We start from the raw sequence: 20,666 nt of genomic DNA, 5'->3' as shown, positions 1-20,666 counted from the left end.
AGTTCAGGGAGGTCTCTGATAGAATCATCTCTGGCCCTGGTCCTAGGGGACAATATGTAGATAGACTTTCCATTTTCAAAATCATCAATTTCTAATTTATTTGTGCTTAAAATTTCAGTTCTAAGCTTCTCTCTTTCCTCCAGCGTTTTATTATATGCTGCAAAGAGAAACCAGGCTGCACTTTCCACACTTAGCTTGGATATTTCCTCAGATAAGTATGCAAGTTCATTGACTTCAAGTTCTAATTTCCATCCTACCTCAGAACACAATTTTACCAAGCTTTCAGCCACTATAGAATAAGTATTACAATCTTCCCTCTGATTTCTAATAATAAATTTATCATTTCTTTTTAAGGCCTTTCTGGAAATACCTGTATGTCCATATTTCTACATACGATCTCTTAAAAGTAATCTAAGATTTTTCTATCAAGTTCCTAACTTAAGCCTTTACCCATTACTCAATTCCAAAACCATTCACACAATATCTCACTCCATGTTCCATTTCCTTTGCATATAAGGGCTTCATTGATATTGGGCTAAGTTCCACCCCCATTCTGCTTTGGTACACCCTAACTAATAACATCCTCAAAAAGGTCCTTTTACAAATGGTTTACTACCCACAGGATCAAGAGTTGGGACCTGAACTTGCTATTTGCAAAGGACATGATTCAATCACTTACTGACCCCAAATGAAACTTTGTTAGGTATTTTCAACATGGTCCATATTCTCTTAAACTCTTTTCTATAGTTTTCTTGTGCTTTTCTCTCCATTCATCAGATTGGATAAAAAGGTCCCACGTTTCTACTCGACAATGTGTGGAGAGACATTTTTGATTTTCAGTATTGGGGAAGGAGGTTTACCTGGCATCTAGTGGATAAAGACTAGGGATGCTGCTAAGTTTTCTAAATTTGACAAGGCAACTGTACTCTAAGTGAAAAACACACCTAATTATCTGGCACAACATGTCAATAGTGGCATTTTAGGGAAACCCTGGTTTGGATACTTTCTTTTCCTTGCCTGATTTATTTACTAAGGTCTTACTTCTAAATATAACCACTGACTTTTTCTGTTTGTTTCTTTCAGCTACATCATTTTTAAGAGAAAGTATCCATTTTCATTCTTTTAAGTATATCTCAGTGTTCTGACATGTTTTTATTCTATCCTTTAAATTATTAAGCATAATAATAATTGTAATTTAAAATACATGTATAATATTTCCATTATCTAGGTGTCCCATGTTTCTTTTCCTAATATATAATTTCCATTGGGGTTGGTCACTTATTGTCCTCTTAATATCTGCTAATTATTTATTAAGTTTCAGACATTTTCTAGAAAAAATGTTTAGATAATCTAAGTGTCTGGAAGATATATGTTCTTTCAAAAATAATTTATTTATGATTTGGGAGCTATTATAAGGGTAGTTGTTTTCCATGTAACCTTAATCCAGTGAAAACCTTAAGTTCTTATGATGTCTGGTACGTTTTTGCTTTATCAATACTCCTAAAGTATACTACTGGGGATTTTATCACGTACCCCAATAGACATGTTTAAGTCCTAACCTCCAGTCCTTTGGGTGTGAATTCATTTGTAAATAAGATCTTTGCTTTATTGGAGAAAGGAAATTGCACACAGAAGTAGAAGCCAGAGAAGTAGAGGGAGATCGCTAATTGATACATGCAGAGATCCTCAAACACTACCAGTCAGCTAGCACTATAACTCTACAGGCTCCAGGAAAAAGCATGGTCTGCAGATACCTTGATTTGAAATTCTAAACTCAATAACTCTTAGACAATAAATTGCTTTAATTTAAGCCAACCAGTTCATGGTATTTGTTATAACAATCTTGGCAAACTAAGAGGTATATTTTTCAAATTTCCTAAAGTAAAGCTATGGCCTGAATTATTAAAAGTTTCTTACCTTTATATGTTTTCCTGCAGTAGCAGTATATTCGACTTTGATCCTCTCTTCTTTAATTTCAGAAATCAGTCAACTGCTTTAGAAAAGGACACCTAGATCTGAATTTATTTTTTTATGAGCTTTCTCTACTTTTTTGGTCTTCTAGTCATTCTTTACTTGGGGAGGTTTTTTTAATAAATCTGACACACACACACAGTTTTAGATCCTCTCATCTAAACAATTTTGCAAATTATTTGCTTTCATAGCTAGACATCGCATTTGTAGCCAGCATTAAATCACTCATCTTACATAATTCAGGATGGAATATTTATATTCTAAAGCATGTGGAAATGTTTATAATAAGAGAGAAGCTGCAATGATGTTGCGATGTTCAGTCCAGAGATATTTTTCCCATGAGATGAATGGGAAGAGATGAAACCAAGGATTAACGTATTCTAAAGTTCAAGCCCTCCAAATGGTGGAGTAGTATGTAAGTATTGCATATTTGTAGTCACATTGCTCACTGCTGCGTAATATAAACTATCTCTACACAGACTTAAATTTTAAAATTTCATCTTCTTCATAGTCCTATCTGAAGGCCTAAATGAATAATGGATAGGATTGTTTTTTGATAGCACTACCCAAGGATAATTCCTTTTTATTAGTAATATTTATTCCATACAAACATTTCATTTCTTAGTCTCATTTGGTTTCATGAAATATTTGACCTGAGCAAGCTGAGAATGCTACCAAAAAATAATAACATAAGGTCCCTTATTTTCTGTCGAGATACTTTTAAAAAATCAATGATATATAGAGAGATATAAAGTGATTTTTCATTTCATCTACATTTACTTTGAGCTTTAGGAGAGCACTGATGTGGACTCCCATACATTCTGAACTTACATCTTTCCCATAAAGAATCATCTTTCTGATATATGGAAAAGTGGAATGCATTAGGAACTCATCATTGAATAAAGGTATCTGGTAATTTTCAACCATAAATACCGGATGCAATCATTGCAAGTTACTTAATGCGCATATATATATTTAACTGCTCTTTTCAAGATTTTTCTTTCGTTTTCATTTTTCTTTCAAAATACAAGCCTAAATTTTATTCTTGTTCATTACATTGCTGATCAATCTATCAACTCTGTAATTTCACTACCCTTGTAATCATAGATAAGGACCCACACTTACAGGTAAAAATCAAATTATGTTCTGATGCTAAAACTTTCATTCATAAAACTGCAAAAGATGGATGTCCAGTAACTATAGTTTGAATTGGAAAAATATTCAAAGTCCAAATAATTTTGATCAACTGCATAGATTTTAAGGCTTCTAAAATTTACTCTCTGTGCATATTGATCTTTCATTTAACCTGTGAAATCTAATTTAAGCCAATCTCTGTGATCAATAACCTGTCCATGACAACATGAAAAAACATTTTTAAATGTCAGAATGAATGAGTTTATTGGATTGTAATCATTTAACTTATTATCCATTTAGGGCAGAAAATAAATTAGCATAATTTCCATCAGCAAGCTGACATTACACTTCCAGTTCATTTACATAATTAAATTCAGAGTATTCCAGAAGCAGTCTGTTAGCCTGTGCTTGATGGAAAGAGATTGGGTAAGGAATTGGTGATCAGAGACTAGGAAAATAGTTGTCACTGGAGATATGTGAATGATGGATCTGTGAGTAGACATTTTGATGACTTTGCTTACAAAGCATTGGAGTTCAATAAAATGATTGATGGAAAATAAATCAATAGGTTGGTTGGTAACAAGATGGCTGAAGGCTCTTAGAAGCAAAGTGGGTTGGATGAAAAAACTGGATCTATAGCTTTGAGACCGAAGCCTTGCACTCCATAATTCTGAGACATGAGGCCACTGCATTCACAGCCCAGTAAGTTATAGCTTCTTGATCTATACCCTAGAAAAAAGCCTCTGCTGGAGCTAAAATTCAGAGAGCCAGCATAAGTTACCTTGCAGGGACTGCAAAGCTGGGAAGTTCCTGGGTGGTAACAGGATGTCTTGCAGGGGCCACAGAATATTTGGCAGCTTCTTGGCTCACAACAAGTCACATGACAGTCACAGTAGAGATTGGAGCCCAGCTGGCAGGTGCTGGGAAAGCAATGGCTAGTGCTGTAGACCAGGTTGTTGGTATAGTAAGAACCACAGGAGAAGCCTGGGTAACTCAGGAAACTCTTTGAGGGAGCAGGAGCAGAAGTTCCCAGAGCATTAGTTAGAAAACACGTTGATAGGAAAAGTGAGTTCACTGAGTTCTGTGAAGATATTTTCATGCCATCTGTTGGACTGAGTAATCCATATATTGTTATCAATATTTGTAGGACATTACACTTTCTTATTCTTGAGTTTGCATACCCTCTTCTGTATATGAATACATCCTTAATCTTCTCTGTAATTGTGGTTCACTAACTTCCTACCTCTTGTATTAATCAGTGTTACAATTGTTTTATTATAGCACAAAGCCAATGAGAATTCTTTTATCAGAAATTCTATTATTTGTCCATGTGCTCATTCTATCATGGCCAGGAAACCCTCTCCTTTCTTCCATGTTCACGATTCCATGGGTAGCTTCTCATACTCCCCTCTGGGATACATTCTGTAACTTTTCTATTGTGTCAAATGATCGGTGGCAGTGTTTTTGTAAGGGTGCTTGCAATGATTGATTTTACTTGTCACCTCTGATTCACATTCTCCAAATTTATTTCTCATCTATGATACACTATTATATGGTTCTTCTTGCCTCCCAGGGAGGAAGGAAAATAGCTCATATTGAGAAAAAACTAGAAACAGGAAAAGAACCATTCAAAGACAAAGTGAATTGAAACAGTAACAAGAAGCCAATTTGGGTCCCTGAGAAGAAGTAGTGAGGATAATTGAGATAAAGGGGAAACTAGGAACAGAGAATGAAGGGAGAGTAATTTCTGGCTTTCTTCTAATTACTTTTAGTCTGGTGATTTTTCATCTATATTTCATTGAAAACAATTGTTTGAGAACTAATGTATTTTATGGATATTCACATCTTGTCCTTTACTTAATCCACATCTTAGAAGATCTTTGGGCTTGCCTCCAAAGAAGGACTCAGCTTTTCACTGCTGAGCTTTCCACTGCCCAGACTTTGAATGAGATTTATGCATTTTTAAATCTCATTTGGTTCTTATAATTTCTTCAGAAAATGTAAATGCATCTTTCTTTTATCATTCATGCTCATACTTTTATTTTGAATCATTCTCAACAGGGTCATCATGCTATGCAAACTCATACTGAAACACTAACAGGAATTCTTCAGGTTGAAGGAAAATAATCTTAGAAGGGAGTATCAAATTTCAAAAAAGAATTAAGAGAAACTTTTTCACTTGGGTTTCCAAGAAAGCAGGCACTGAGATTGGGTTAGATGTACAAAAAATCTCTTAGAGCACGACACCCATGAAAGAAAAGTGGGGGAACCAAGATTGTCAGAGAGAGTCATCAGAATATGAAGTTTATCTGAAAGGTCTCTGCTGGCTCAGCAGGATGCTTGAGAGCAAAAATTGCTCTTTACAGGAGATCTTCACTGGACTAGGCTCTTCTTTCAGTTAGCTCAGTCACATTTCAGGGGCTGCCTCGAGAAAAGCATGACTTCTGCTCTAAAGCTGAGGTAGGTTCAAAGAAGTCAACAGAGTGAGGCTGTCAGCTACCTCACTTGTTATTGCTGCTCAACTATTCTTTGTTTGAAGAGTGCATTGCATACCTCTATCTGCCGAAGTCTACCCCTTGAACCATGAGGGTCAACTTCTCTGTATATTCAGGAGACAGATCTTCCATGGCTCTGGTAGACCTCTTTCTGAGAGAAACTTTAAAGAACAAGGTTAGCATGATTTAAAAAAAAAAAAAAAAACAATGTCATTGCATTTGACCTTGGGGCTGCAACTGGTACTTATCATCTCTCTCCCTGCTTCATAAGTTTGCCTCACATTCAGCTATCACCTTTTATGGTCTTGGTAACTTTCCTGGCAGTGTTATTGAAGCCCTTGTCCCTGATAATCATATATATATTTTTCTGGTTAGAGCTACTGCACTTGACATTCACAATTGGATGCAGCAGTACCAAGAGGCACATAGATGCATTATCCTCTGAGTGCTATGCATATTGCTTCCTACTCCCACTTTTTAATAATAACCCCACAACCTACTACAATATGCATCAGTGGTCCTCGGAAACATAGTTAACTACTTTTGTAACTCCTTTTTTTGCCTCCTGATTCCTGCAAATAAGGAACCCAAAGTGATCATGCAGTAGCCATAATTTATAGTTCAGTGAGACCTTTGCTGTGTCTCTTAGTAAGTTTCACATTTTGCACCACTGCTATCTGTCCATCCTCATGTCTCTACATTAGATTTGCCTTGATATTCTGATATTTTTTTCCTTTTAGGGTCCCAAACTACTGGCTGGATCAATTGCCACTGCTTATGAATCTGCATGAATCATAAACTGGGCTCACTTTCCTTCCACTCAAAGAGAATAAGCAAATATTCTACCTAAAGCTCTGTCCACAAAGAATGTTTTTCTCACCAGCATTTAAAAACATTAAAAGAATGAGCCCATACATCTGCAAACATAGGTTGGGGGATTTTCCCTCAACTTTCAAACAGTTATATAGGACACTCGATGTGACCACACATGTAAGCTGAGGGAGGGGTGCAGGTTTAACTCTGGTTGGTGGCATAGAGGTCTGAGCTACCTACTCATACAACCTGTTCTCTGGTTCTGCTCATGCTCATTTCCAGATGAACTAGTTGTGTCTTATAATAGATTGCTACGGAGGACTCCTAACTTTATGTCTTGGTAGGTTCAACAGGACCCAGCTCACACTGGGCAGTCCCAAACATAAGGTAACCTGGTTCCCATCATTAAGTTTTGCATCTCTATCAGGACCCAGTAGGAAACTAAGAACTGTTCTTCCAAAGGTGTGCAACTCTACACTGAAAATGGCAAGGCTCTGTTCCACGAAACTATGAACCTGCATTGTAGCTTTCCTACTGGGACTTGCCATAAATTCTACCTTGCGTTTTTTTGAACCACAGATACCCCAACATGACAAAGTCTAAAGAATTGTTTTGTACAACTAACAGGACTGCAGTCAAGCCTAGATCAGCAAAATCCTTTTCTGATCACAGCTAAAGTTTGGCATGTAGGCCAGAGAGGTGTTTCTAGCTGTGGACTATGCTACTTCTAGGACCTAATGAGGCATACTAGGAGCTGTGCTTCCTACATTGTAGTAGGCCATGCAAGAGGTTTAATTGTTTATTATGTGTGTATACACACAATACATACATATACAAATAATGTTAAATTATGTATAAAGCATCATTAATAATATGAAAATAAATAAAAATATATTAATTTAGCAAAAGCTTTATTTTGTAAAATATTAAGAATTTCAGTCTGGTAGGAAGACTGTGTCTACCAGAAGATACCAACCCTGGAAGGAATCAAGCCTTCTAACCTCTGAATCTGTAAGGTAAGACATTCCTATTATTGAGTCAACCCATTGTGATTTGTACTTAATGGTATAGGCTCACAGAGGTGATTTAGTTTTTAATACTGAATCATTTATCATCAAGTTAAAAATAAAACAATATTAAGTCCTCCTACTGTAGGAGCCGTTGGCTTCCAAACATTTAGTTGTAGGATTCCAGCCCTGTGTTTTCAATCCAGTTTTTTCAGATTGATGATATTTGAAGTCAACATATTCTCATTCGTAGATTTTAGAGCCCCACTTTGCCAACTGAACTAATTATTCTTCTGGAAATTGTCATTCGGCTCTCTATAAACCAGCCTGAAGATTAATCCTCAATGAATCATTTTGATGAGAAGCCACCTACTCAAAAGCTATGATTTGAATCTGTAAGACTCATGTCATCAAATAATATCTTATCTATTTACTAACCATAAAATATTTTATTACATTTATCCAACATAGATTAGCACTCATTTGTATATAAGAAAATATTTCCGTTGGAGAAGGGTACCATGGCTTATTTTTTGAAATGTCCTTACACGCAATACTGAAACAAAATTTATTGAAATACTTCCTTGGTATTTTTCTCAAGAAATTTTTGCTTTACATGTCAAAAGATGGAGAAATATTGTGTTTTCAAAGAAACATATTTAACTAAATATCCATATATTTATTTTCCCTATTAGTAATGTTTTCTGTGTTCTTAGAAACCTTTTCTCAGATAACTAATGGGATATTTTTTTTTAAATAATATAGTTTTCCTATTAACTTCTGTAGTAATGAACAAAATTGTATAAAGTCCTTTTTTTGGAAAATTAAATTTTTTCATGTCCTCTATCGGAATTGGTGTTTTCTAAATTCCATGCCCAAAAGTAAAATTTTGAAGCATGGGAAAATGAAACTAATATCTTATAATGTAGGTGGAGACATTTGTATTTACATTTATAACATTGTATTTTCTAATTTATCATTAGTAATATCAATTCTCTGCTCCTTTACTCTTATTTTCTTCATCAAACTTCCAAAGGTTATTATTTTCATTAGGTATTTCATAGAGCCATCTTTTGGTATTGCCAATCTTTATTGTATATTTCATTTATTAATGGTCTCATCTTAATTTTATCCATCATTATACTTTCTTTGGATTAATTTGCTTTACTTCTTCTCTTTTTTTTTGCATGAGCAGGCACCAGGAAACAAATAATTTGCTTTACTTTTCACTTTTTTGGTACTTGTCTTTGATAAACATTCAGTTTTCTCTGAGCAAAGCTTTAACTGTATCACATATTTCTTGATAAAATTTTAGAATTTTATACCTGTTTTAAGGTTGTAAGAAATATAATGAGCATTCATATACCCTTCACATAGCTTCACCAGTTGTTAATATTGTGCCACAATTTTCTTATCTTTTTCAGTCAGTATCATTTTTAATTGAAAATTTGATTGATATAAGAGTAGATTCTCATTTAATCATAAGCACTTACGCATTTTTCTCAGTTTCCCCCAATGATAAAATAGTGTAAAACTATGGTATAATAACACAACCATGCATTGAACAATCTTATTCATGTTTTCACAGTTTAACTTGCATTCGTTTGTGTGCAGGGTGGGTTTGGAAGGGGTTTCCAATTAGGTACAGTTTTATTACCTGTGTAGGTTAATGTTTTCCATGCCACACTTCCACTACAGTGGAGGTAATAGGCAGTTACAACAACACAAGTATCCTTCAATTTTGCATTTTAAAACTACACTCGCCCTCCTTTTCTTTTACTTTCCTAGCCTTTAGCAATCAAAAATATGTCCTTCATTTCTAAAATTTTCTTACTTCAAAACTCTTATATAAATGGAATCATACAGTATGTAACATTTTGGGATTGGCTTTTTTCATTCGGCATAATATTGTAATGATTCATCCAAGTTGTTATCGCTAATTTGTCTCTTTTTACTGCTGAGTATGCGCTAAAAATATCCATGGTATGCATGAACCACAGTTTGTTTAACAATTCAGCTGTTGAATGACATCTACGCTGATTTCAGTTTTGGGCCATTGCACTCAAAGTAGATAGGTACATTTGCATAAAGTTTTTGGGTAAACGTAAGTTTTCATTTCTTTGGAATAAATACCTGAGAGTTCAACTGCTAGGTCTTATGGTAATTGAATATTTAGTTTTGAGTGACCCAGCTTCTTCACATCTTTGCTAGCTTTTATTGTTTTCACTATAATTTATTTTAGTCGTTTTGATACGTGTATAGTGATAACTCATTGCTTTAATTTGCATCCTCCTAATGGCTAATGATGTTGAATATCATCTAATTCAAACATTTGCCAGCTTGAAGATATTCTTCAGCAAATTGTCTATTCATGTTTCAGCCATTTTTTAAATTTTTATTAATAAAACCAATCAACATACAATGTGAGCATTCTTTTTTTATCACATAGTTATATATTCATCATCCTGATCAATTCTTAGAATAGTTGCATCAATTCAGAAAAACAAATAAAAAGAAAACAGAAAAAAATTCATACGTACCATATCTCTTACCCCTCCCTTTCAGTGATCACTACCATTTCAATCAACTAAATTTAACATCTTTCCCCAAATTATTTATTTTTGTATTTTAAATTTTTATTAATAAAACCAATTTTTTATTGGATTTATTATTTTTTTGCAATTGAGTTTTGAGAGCTCTTTATATGTTGTAGGTACTAGTACTTTACCTGGCATATGATTTGCATATGTTTTCGCCTAGTCTGTACCTTGTCATTTCACACTCTTCTCATGAACTTTCTTTCAGGGCTATTTCTGGGATCCCTATTCTATTCCATTGATTTATGTTCTAACCATTCCCTAAATTGACCCGATTATTGTAGCTATGAATTTGGTAGAATGATTTCTCCCTTTTCATTCTTTTTTTATCAAGATTGCTATAGATATTTCTAGGCCTGCATTTGCATATAAATTTTAGGATATATTTGTCAATTTCTACAGAAACCTTGATGGGATTTTGATGGAAGTTGGATTAAAAGTATACATCAAATTAGGGGAATTGACATCTTTTCAATCAAAGACATGGTATGTCTCTCGATTACTCACATCTTTGATACCATTGACCAGTATTTTGTAACTGTTAGCATACAAATCCTGTATATATATATTTTTAGTTGTATACCCAAGTGTTTCATTTTATCTGCAGTGATTGTAAATGGTATTGTGTTGTATTTTTTTTTTTTGTTTTTTTTTTTTTGTATGCTGTAAGGCAGGGGGCGCATTTCATTTTTTTCCCATGTGATATCCCATTACTGCAGCATCATTTGTTGAATTTTTGTTTTCTTTTTTCTTTCTTTCTTTGCTTGTTTTGAGAAATGCATAGCCAGGAATAGAACTCAGGTCTCCTGCATGGCAGGCAAGAATTCTACCACTAAACTACCCTTGCACTCCCAATTATTGTGCTTTTTAATTTTAGTTTCTGCATACTCGTTTTTAGTATGTACAAATGCAATTGAGCTTTATACATTGGTCTTATATCCTTTATCTTGCAACCTAGATGAATTCATTTATTAGCTCTAGGAGCTTTTTTTCTTTGATTTTTGTTTTTAGATTCTTTGGGATTTTTAAAACAGACAATCATGTCATCTGGAAATAGCAACAGTTTTGCTTCTCCCTTTTCAATCCATACACCTTTTCCTTCTTTTTATTTTTGCTTATTTCAGTGGCACATTCCATAATTTTGAGGTGACATTTTCATTATTCATTTATCAATGTTTTTTTAATTTTCTTTTGCATCTTCTTTGAACACTAGGTTATTTCAGTGTTCAAAATAGATTGCTTACTTTCAAAACATAGTTTTTTTCAGTTGCAATTTTGTTATTCATTTTCAATCTATTTGTACTTTGGCCAGATAACATACCATTAATTATTTCAATCCTATAAAATGTGTGGAGATTTGCCTTTTCAATTAGCTTATGATCAATTTTATGTGATGTGCAAAAGTTCGAAAAGAGTGTTTCAGATGATTCAATAACCCCAGCCGATCAGGTTGGGATTAAAGTAATTCAGAATGCAGGGGTAAGGAAGACAATGTTTATATCATAGAACCACACATACTCTTTGAGACCAAAGCAAGAAAGGTTTATTTGGTCTGGAATCTAGATTTTCTGTAGCGTATAATGCAACTCAACCTATTTATATAGTTCATTTGAACAACTGAAATGCAGGGAGCCCAGAATAAGAAAGAGATCCTTTAATCCTGTATAGCTTAATGTGATGTCTGGATATATCGTAGAGTATATTAAGCAGATAATCAAAAATATTGGCAAAGTCCCTTGAGGGATGGGAGAAAAAATGTGGAAATATTAAATTTTACCATCAGGAAATCCTTTAATACTGTATCAAACTTTAGGAACACCCGAATTGGTAGGCCATTCCCTTGATCTTGAGGCTTACTCTTGTGAAACTTATGTGGGTAGCAGAGACGTTTAGTCTACCTATCGGCATGCCTAAGAGTTACTTCTAGAGGACCTCTTTTTGTTGTTCAGATGTGGCCTCACTCTCTCTAAGCCCAACTCTGCAAATGAAATCATTGCTCTCCCTGCTACATGGGACATGACATCCAGGGGTGAAAATCTCCCTGACAATGTGGAAGATGACTCCCAAGGATGAATCCAGACCTGGCACTGTGGGATCAAAAATTCCATCCTGACCAAAAGAGGGAAAAGAAGTGTAACTAATAAAGTATCAGTGGCAGAGAGATTTCAAATAGATTTGAGAGGCTACTCTGGAGGTCACTCTTACACAAGCTTTGATTAGACATTGCTACCTATCATAACCTGCCTAACCCCAACCAGGACCATTCCAGCCTATCCTAAAGAACACCTAAGGCAATATATAAGGTTCCACAGGGGTTCCATGCAGTAGAGTAACTTTCCAGAAACCTACAACCTCCAGATGGGTCCCTGGACCAAATAAGTTCTGAAACATAGAAGGCCCAGCGTCTCCAGGACATCAGATAGTTCCATCTCCCTACCCCATGTTAGTGACAGACCCCTCCAACATGAAAAAGTTAGAATGGCCATAGCCCAAATACCCTAAAAAGAGAGATAGAAAGATCAAAGGTGATTGTAGAGTTATACAGAGAAGATAAGATTTAACAAATGAGTATAATTGCTGAATCATTAAATTGATATCTCTTTTAGTCTACAGTATCTTAGAGCAGCTAGAAGTAAAAACCTAAAATTGTTGAATTGTAACCCATGTCAAACTCTGAAATATGCTCTACAACTAACTGTGATGCTGTGCTGTGAAATTTATTGCTTTTTTGTTTATATATTATTTTTCACAAAAAAGAAAAAAAAGTTCATTGTGGTGATAAAAAAAATATGCCTTCTAGCCTCCTATTTTCTGGAGTAGCTAGAAGGAAAAATCTGAGAGGATCAAATGGTAGCCGAGGACAAACTTTGGAATCTGTCCTGTAACTATTTGTTGAAGAATGCTTGCAAGCTATTGCTTTTCTATTTCTTTTCTTTGTATATATATTATACTATACAATAAAAAAGTTAAAATCATCACAAAATATATGCCATTGAGGGAAATTTGTTTATGTTTATTGAACTCTTGAATATTTTAACTGATGTATGCTGCTTGTTCTAAAAATTACTGAGAGAAATGTTAAAGCCTCCCATTTATCTATCAATGGGTGATTTTCACATTTTATTTTGGTAAATTTTTTTCATATATTTTATAGCTATTTTGTTAATTGTACTCATGATTGTTGTTTATCCTAATTAACCACTGTTGAAGTGAAATTTCCCTCATCTTTAGTAATGCTTCTTTTTTCAAAGTGTAATTTTTCTTTTATTAGTTTAGCTAAAACTTATTTGCCTTTGTTTTCATGCTATCGTATGTTCTGTACTTTAAATTGCAGAGATTTTATATCCTTACATTGATGTCTGTCATGAATAATTAAATTTTCTTTTTAAATGCAATTCTTGTTGTTTTATCATTCTGTTTAGTTTATTGTTAGTATAATTACTGATATATTGAAGTTTAAATCTACTTTTATCTTTCCATCTGTCTTGTCTCACAGATACAGCTCATAAATAGATCTATCTTGTTTCATCTCTTTCTTTTTCCTATCATATTTTACTTCACTGAAATTTACTATTTTTATTATTCTTTTTCTACTTTGTCAACTTACCTGTTACACATTGTTTTATTAATTTTTACGGATTACCCTAAAGCTGCACTGTTCAATAATGTAACCACTAGTCATATGCAGCAATTTTAATTTACATTAGCAATTAAATAGATTTAAAAATCAGTTCCCCAGTCACATTTCAAATGCATGCCATTATATGTGGCCAGTAACTCTATTGGAAAGCATACATACAGAATGCTTTCACTATTGCAGAGTGTTCTATTAGACAGTGGTACTTAGAGATACAGCATGCTTTTTTGATTATCTCATATGAAGTAATATTTTTACCACTTCATGTATAGTGCAAGAATGTTGAAAGCCTTTAAGGCCATTTATCTGTATTATAATTCATGTGCTACTATGATAATATTTTTTTAATTTACGTATGTCTGTGTGTATTGATGCACATTTGATCCTGTATTTTTGAAGTCAGTATTTGCTTAATTTTATGCAGTATATACTTGTTTTTACTTTTCATATCTTTTTTGTATATTTTTGCTTATTCTAGGATATTTTGCTTTTTTAACATTTATTTACAAAACATCTTAATCATAGATATTTTAATGTCTATATCTAGTATTTCCATTTTCTGGATCTCCTGTGAATCCATTTCTATTATATATATATATATATATATAATATATATATATATCTTTTAGATTTGATCATTACTTAACTTCTTGATATGTGTTAAATTTTCATTGAGTAGCAGAGTATCTGTATCTATACCTTTTTCTGTATCATTTATGTATATCTATCTATAGAAATAATTTAAGGCACTATGATGTCATCATTTTACAGTGAGGATTTTATTTTGATGTTGGCAGGATAGGAACAGAGCCTTATACTCCCACACACCCAAATCCAATCAAATATAAAAATTATTTGGAGATGAATTTAAGGCCCTATTAGGATGAATATATGTGGTTCTCCCTAATCTAAGTGGTGTTGTTCAGAGTCCTAAATGGTTTGGGCCCAAATCACTAGAAAGTTCTAAATTCTATTTTCACCATCAGTCTTTGATCCTCCTTAGCTTTGCAGATTTCACTATTGGATTCAAGACCTACCTATTCTAAAAGCCATCAGAAACTTATTATTATTTAAGATCTCTCAGATTTCAGCTCTGATAATTTCCAAATCTTTTTTCCTAGTTTTTCTAGATGTTGACAGCAAGACACTAGTTCTAAATTATTTAATCCACCATTGCCAGTCATTTCATTATAAATATATGAATCTTTATCTAAATATCCCTCAGGTATGAACATAACATTCATATCTGTGCTGGTTTGAAACTGCTATGTACCTCAGAAAAGCCCTGTACTTTTAATTCAATCTTGTGGGGGTAGACCTATCTTTGAGTGGGAACTTCTGGTTAGATTGTTTTCATGGAGATGTAACCCTGCCTATTCACGTTGGGTCTTGATCTGCTGCTGGAGTCCTTTGAGAGACCGTAGACAGTTTAGAGAAGATAAGAAAGAAAATGACCCAGCTGAAGCCAGAGGACCCACAGGAGCTGAGAGGACTATTTTGGAACAAAACCAGAAGAGAAGGGTCAGCAGACATTGCCTTGTGCCTTCCTATGTGACAGAGGAAACTGGGCGCAACAGGCCTTTCTTCAGTGAAGTTATCCTCTTGTTGATGGCTTAATCAGGACATATCTATGACCTTATAATTGTAACTTGTAACTTATAACTTAATAAAGTCCCCTTATAAATGCCAATCCATTTCTAGTATATTGCATTCTGGCAGCCTTAGAAAATCAAAACACATTTTGGTACCAGACAAGTGGGATGCTGTAGTTTGAAAACATCAAAAATGCTGTTAACAGCTTAGTAAATGGAGAAGGGTGAGATTCTGGAAAAATTGTGAGGCATTTGATAGAGAAAGCCTAGATTTCTTTGAAGAGACTAATTGGTAGAAATATGGACTCTAGAGATACTTCTGATGAGGACTTAGGCTGAAATTATAAATGTGTCATTGAAAACTATAAGAATGGTGACCCTTCCTTTAACATGGTAGAGAATTTAGTACATTGGAGAACTATTTTTGGATGGAAGGTAGAATTTGAAAGCAATGAGCTGGGATACTTAGCTGAAGGTATTTCCAAAGTAAATGATGAAAATGTAGCCTGGCTTCTCCTTGAAGCCTACAGTATAATGTGACAGAAAAGGGATAAACTGAGAACTGAACTCTTGGGTACAAAGAAACCAGAAATTGATGGTCTGGAAGATCCTGGGATTCCAGAAAGGAAGATCCCAAGGAAGAGAACCCTAATTGGGGATTTAACAAGGATGGAACCAGTCAGCCATAACAGGACTAGCCAGGACTGGAGATGGAGTTATCCAGAAGAGATTTATGGAAAGTCACCTTATCTCACTGTTGTGACCACTGTTTGCTGCATTCCAAGCCAACATTTTTTTTACAAGATCCATAATGATGGATCAGAGAAACAGAGAAAAAAGAAAGAAAGAAAGAACCAAAAGGAGCAGACTAAAAGGAAAATTACTCCAGAGGCAGAACCATAGAAGCTACAGTCTGGAATCTAGAAATCTCAAGCCTGGAGAGTAGACTCACCCATTCATATGGAAGGTGTGAGTTTGCCCTGTTGGATGAGGGCCGGTCTTCTGCTTCCTTCTTTAGGTGGAGTGTTGCCAACTTGAGCCTCAGAGAGGCTGGATCATATTCCCCAAGGATTCCCAATCGTGGCCAGTATCTCTCTATTCTTGAGAGACTGTGTGCCCTGGAGATAGCAGGCAGTCTGGATACCACACAGATGCTTGAGAAGGTTGGGACCAAGAACAAGGTAGCCTCCCCAGTACTTCCCAACGTTGCAACCCTCACTACAATGTTTACGAGGACTGGGTCTCTGCCTAAACCCAAGGAAAGGGTGGGATGGCCACTCTCTCAAGCCCTGGGGATAAAACGTCATTGTGGACATTGTCAGACTTTGTAAGCTAATGAATGCCCTGCAGGTTTTGGAATTGTTTGGATACCATAACCATGTTTTCCTAAATTTCTCCCTATGGAAATGGGAACAGTTATCCTATGACTGGTCCTCCTTTGTATTTTGGAAGCAGATAACTTATTCTAAGTTTCACAGGTTACAGCCAGAGAGTATTTTGCTTTAGGACAAACCATGCCTGTAGCTGATTTTGATGAGACTTTTGGTGTTTTTCACTTGGTGTTGTATTTGTGTTGTTACTGAAATGATTTAAGGCTTTTGTAATATTTAGATGGAATGAATGTATTTTGTATATAGAAAGAGCATATCTTTTGGGGGTCTAGAGGGTGGAATGTGCTGTTTTTAAACTGTTATGTACTTCAAAAAAGCTATGTTCTTTTAATCCAATTTTGTGCGGGTATCTCTATCTTTGGGTGGGACCTTTTGATGAGGTTGTTTCCATGGAGATGTGACCCCACCTAACATGGTGGGTCTTGATGTGCTTGCTGTAGTTCTTTAAGCCCAGACAGTTTAGGAAAGTGAAGAAAGAAAATGACCCAGTAGAAGCCAGAAAGACCCAGAGAGGCTGAGAGATCCATTTTCAAACCAACCTGAGAGCGAAGCGCCAGCAGACATTGCCATGTGCCTTCCCACGTGACAGAAGAACCTGAGTGTAATTGGTCTTTCCTCAGTGAAAGTATCCTCTTGTTGACTTAATTTGGACATATCTAAGGCTTTATAATTGTAACTTGAAACTTATTAAATCCCCTTTATAAATGCCAATCCATTTCTGATATATTGCATTCTAACAGATTTAGGAAACTGAAACAACACCTGATCATTTGATGGAAGATTTATTTTATAAAATATATGAGTAATCAAAATGAGATAGAAACTAGAGTAAGAGTGTCCACTCTCAAGGTAGTTTAAGTAGTTTGAAAGGGAGAAGATGGAAGCAAATAATTGTGATTTATAATTGAATACCTCTAAATGATAAAGTCTACTCATTAAATACTTTTAGCTATATATGTATTGCAACACCATATAAAATCTCCTAATATTGTGACACCTAAATTTCCAATTATCCCTTGAATACAAAAATTATTTTCAATCCTTTCTGCTTTCCTTATTCCATTTCATCTTCTAGACTTCTTTCCCCCTTCCAATACTCCTTATATCTTTGCAATTAAAAATAGCCCCCATCTTTTAAAATATCATGGAAATTGTTTTCCTTAAAAGACTGTGCTAGTCTTATACTCTTTGGGTTATCGTTTCTTGTGTTTGATTTAATTTTATAATGTTTATCTTTCTCTAAGGTCTGTTGGACTATTTGAACAAATAACAAGTGGAAATATTTATTGAACATGGCTTCAAATCTTTTTCCTCTCAAATTTAGGTTCCTTACCTAAAGGTTATGCATTGTAGTGCTTTACTATTTCTGGAAATACCTGGCCTGTAGAAACATAAAATATTACCACAAAAAAGAAAAACACCTGTGCCCCCAATTTTATGTTAAAATGCTCATTAAGTGGTCATGTATGGTGATATAAAAAAAAGCTATTATTTTTGGTTTTACTTCATTTGAATCCCCAGTTAACATAAAAGCAGAATCTCAACATCATCATCTTAGATCCTTTACTCAAGTTTTATTGCATTCTTTATCACACATATTAAATAAGTGTATTATATTAATAACTCATTATTGTGATACAGGTATTTGATCACTTTTACCAATACATTTCAGGTGACCTCAGTTGAAGCTATTTTAAATTCATACTTATTCATTTATTGTTTGTCCTCTATTCAAAATTACATTCATATATAACCCTAATCATCTAAATCTAAATATTATTTTTGTTCTCTGTATTACTGATACAGCTGTTAACTCTCAGCTACCTGTCAGCATAGATACAAGTGCCCATATTTTTAATTTTTATTTTTAAATATTATTGTAAAATAATAATTTTATTTTTATTAAATTCAAATCTATTTCATTTGAATTCTGAAATTTTAATTCATAGAAGTCTGTCATAAAACAGTCTTCAGTTTGAGTAAGAGAAATACCCAAAGACCAAAACATATTTTAATTTGAAATCCCAACTCTTAAGATCCCAAACCCATTCCCATACATACGTATTGATGTTTTCTTAATCTCCCCCTTAATTCATCCCAAGCAAAACTGTAGTCAATAAACAACTAGCAACAAACTTCACTGCATATCAGAATAAAAAAGTTTATTATGTCAAAATGATTTGATTTTTCATACAATTTTTGAAGAAAATACAATCACATGAATGCCATCTTCAATGAAGGATTTAGACTTTATTTTGAATCAATAAATTAATTATAGAATGCTTCAGATTAAGTCTCAGCCAGTGTTAGATGGCAGAGACAAGGTAAGAATTTGATATTCAGGGAATAAGAGGGCAATTCTTCCTGGAGATGATGAAAACAGTAAAACGCTATGAATGGAGGCATTGATAACTTTTGTATGAAAGATCGTAAACTTAATAAGATCAGTAGAAGCTAAATCCACAGGCTGGTCTGTAAGGAAGACTAGCAGCTCCTAGAAGCCAAGTAGGTTGGGCGACAGAATCCTGATCTGTAGCCCAGGGAAGGGAAATCATAGCTGTCATAACCCAGGGGTTGGAAGCCTCTGGATCCACATCCCAGTGAGTAGAAACTTCTGGATCCATAGCCTAGACATCCAGTGTAAGTTGTTGGGCAGGGACTGCAGAGGATCGAGGTCCTGGGGTGATAGGAGGATGTCTGGCAGGGGCTGGACACCACATAAGATGTGTGGCAGCTGCTGGGCTCTTGGCAGGTTTTCTGACAGCCATTGTAGAGTGATGACCCCACCTTATAGGTGCTGGTGTAGCAGGCAGGCCTTCCCCTCTTTCTGGTTTAGCTGTGCTTTCTGTGGAAAATCCCCAAACCCCCTCTCCTTTCAGGCAAGCAAGATAAGGCACATTTCCTGGGATAGAAATCCCCTTCCCTAACCTTCAGGAACTGGTGAAGATGCACGTAGGCAAGAGAAGACATTCCTGGGGTGGGGGCCCCTCAATGGTTCAGCTCTGGGCCATTCTCAACTTAAATCAGTCAATTGTTTGCCATGTCTTTAACATGTCAAAGAGTCTGTAAAAGCTAAGGTTGCCTTTTGTTTGGGACTCAGACTTTCAGAGGCTACTCGGCTGAGCCCTATGGCCATAGCAAATAAAGCCTGCTTCGCGAAACTACGGATCCTTAATCTGCGGCCTCATTCCTGGTTTTCGCGCTACACTGGGAGGACAGATGTTAGTGCTGTAGACCAAGTTGCTGGGGTAGGAAGAGCCACCGGTGGAGCCTGGGTAGCACAGGGAACTCCCAAGAGAGCAGAGGGAGAAGTTCTCAGAGCTGCAGTTGAAAGGCATGTTGACCAGAGAGGTGATTTCAGCTGAGTTACACACAGTCCCGAGAAGATTCTGATGTTGAATGTCATCACCTGGACCAGGGCATTTATATATATATTATGGGTGTAGCATCTGATGGGTCAGGTTTTCAGTATTTGGGCCCCCTTATATATTTTATATTTATGGGTGAACTAATTTTGTTTTTATGGCTCTAACTTAGTCAATTACATTTATGGTACAAACGTGATCAAATATCTGTAATTAAGGATTATTACAATTTTTTTTTACAATTACTTAAAATTTTTTACAATTATTATTACAATTATTACAATGGCTGTGCCTTCATGGCCAGGAAAGCCCCTCATATTTTCTCTGGCCGTGATTGCTTGTGCATCTGCTCCTGTTTTGGCTGGAGGATGCATTTCTTCAAGGGTGGCCATTGATATGCAGTCATCTTCCCTGTGTCAGTGGCTGAGAGGTTAATCTTTTGGTCTTGATTTTTTTTTTTTTTGTATTTGATGTAAGGTGGAAGGCTGCTTTCATTCTTTTTGCAGGAGGATATCTGGTTTTCTCAGCACTATTTGTTAAAGAGACAATTCATAATCCATTGAGTGGACTTGGCACATTTTCAAAAATCTATTGGCCATAGACACATATGTTTATTGCTGAACACTCAATTCTATTCCATTGACCGGTGTGTCTGTCCTTGTGC

General features: G+C 35.1%; 1 protein-coding gene across 1 annotated transcript; it reads right to left on the bottom strand.

Annotated features, from left to right (window-relative positions):
- Nucleotides 1-19,121: 19,121 nt before the first annotated feature.
- Nucleotides 19,122-19,975, bottom strand: LOC143648042 (keratin-associated protein 13-1-like). The gene is made up of 2 exons (XM_077117652.1): nt 19,839-19,975; nt 19,122-19,434 (listed from the first exon to the last, which is right to left on the bottom strand). Exons 1-2 carry the CDS (start codon nt 19,973-19,975, stop codon nt 19,122-19,124), a joined length of 450 nt encoding a protein of 149 aa, XP_076973767.1.
- Between the last annotated feature and the right edge of the window lie 691 nt (nt 19,976-20,666).

The sequence above is a fragment of the Tamandua tetradactyla genome, chromosome 10, assembly GCF_023851605.1.
Source record: "Tamandua tetradactyla isolate mTamTet1 chromosome 10, mTamTet1.pri, whole genome shotgun sequence".
Classification (NCBI taxonomy): domain Eukaryota; kingdom Metazoa; phylum Chordata; class Mammalia; order Pilosa; family Myrmecophagidae; genus Tamandua; species Tamandua tetradactyla.
This window is presented reverse-complemented; position numbering and strand designations above follow the sequence as displayed.

Bases quoted from the DNA above. Each gene is read 5' to 3' on its own strand.
- LOC143648042 (XM_077117652.1), bottom strand. From the start codon at position 19,975: ATGCCTTTCAACTGCAGCTCTGAGAACTTCTCCCTCTGCTCTCTTGGG. The intron at 19,435-19,838 runs GCGAAAACCAGG...CTGCTACACCAG, and splicing joins ATCTGTCCTCCCAGTGTAGC to CACCTATAAGGTGGGGTCAT.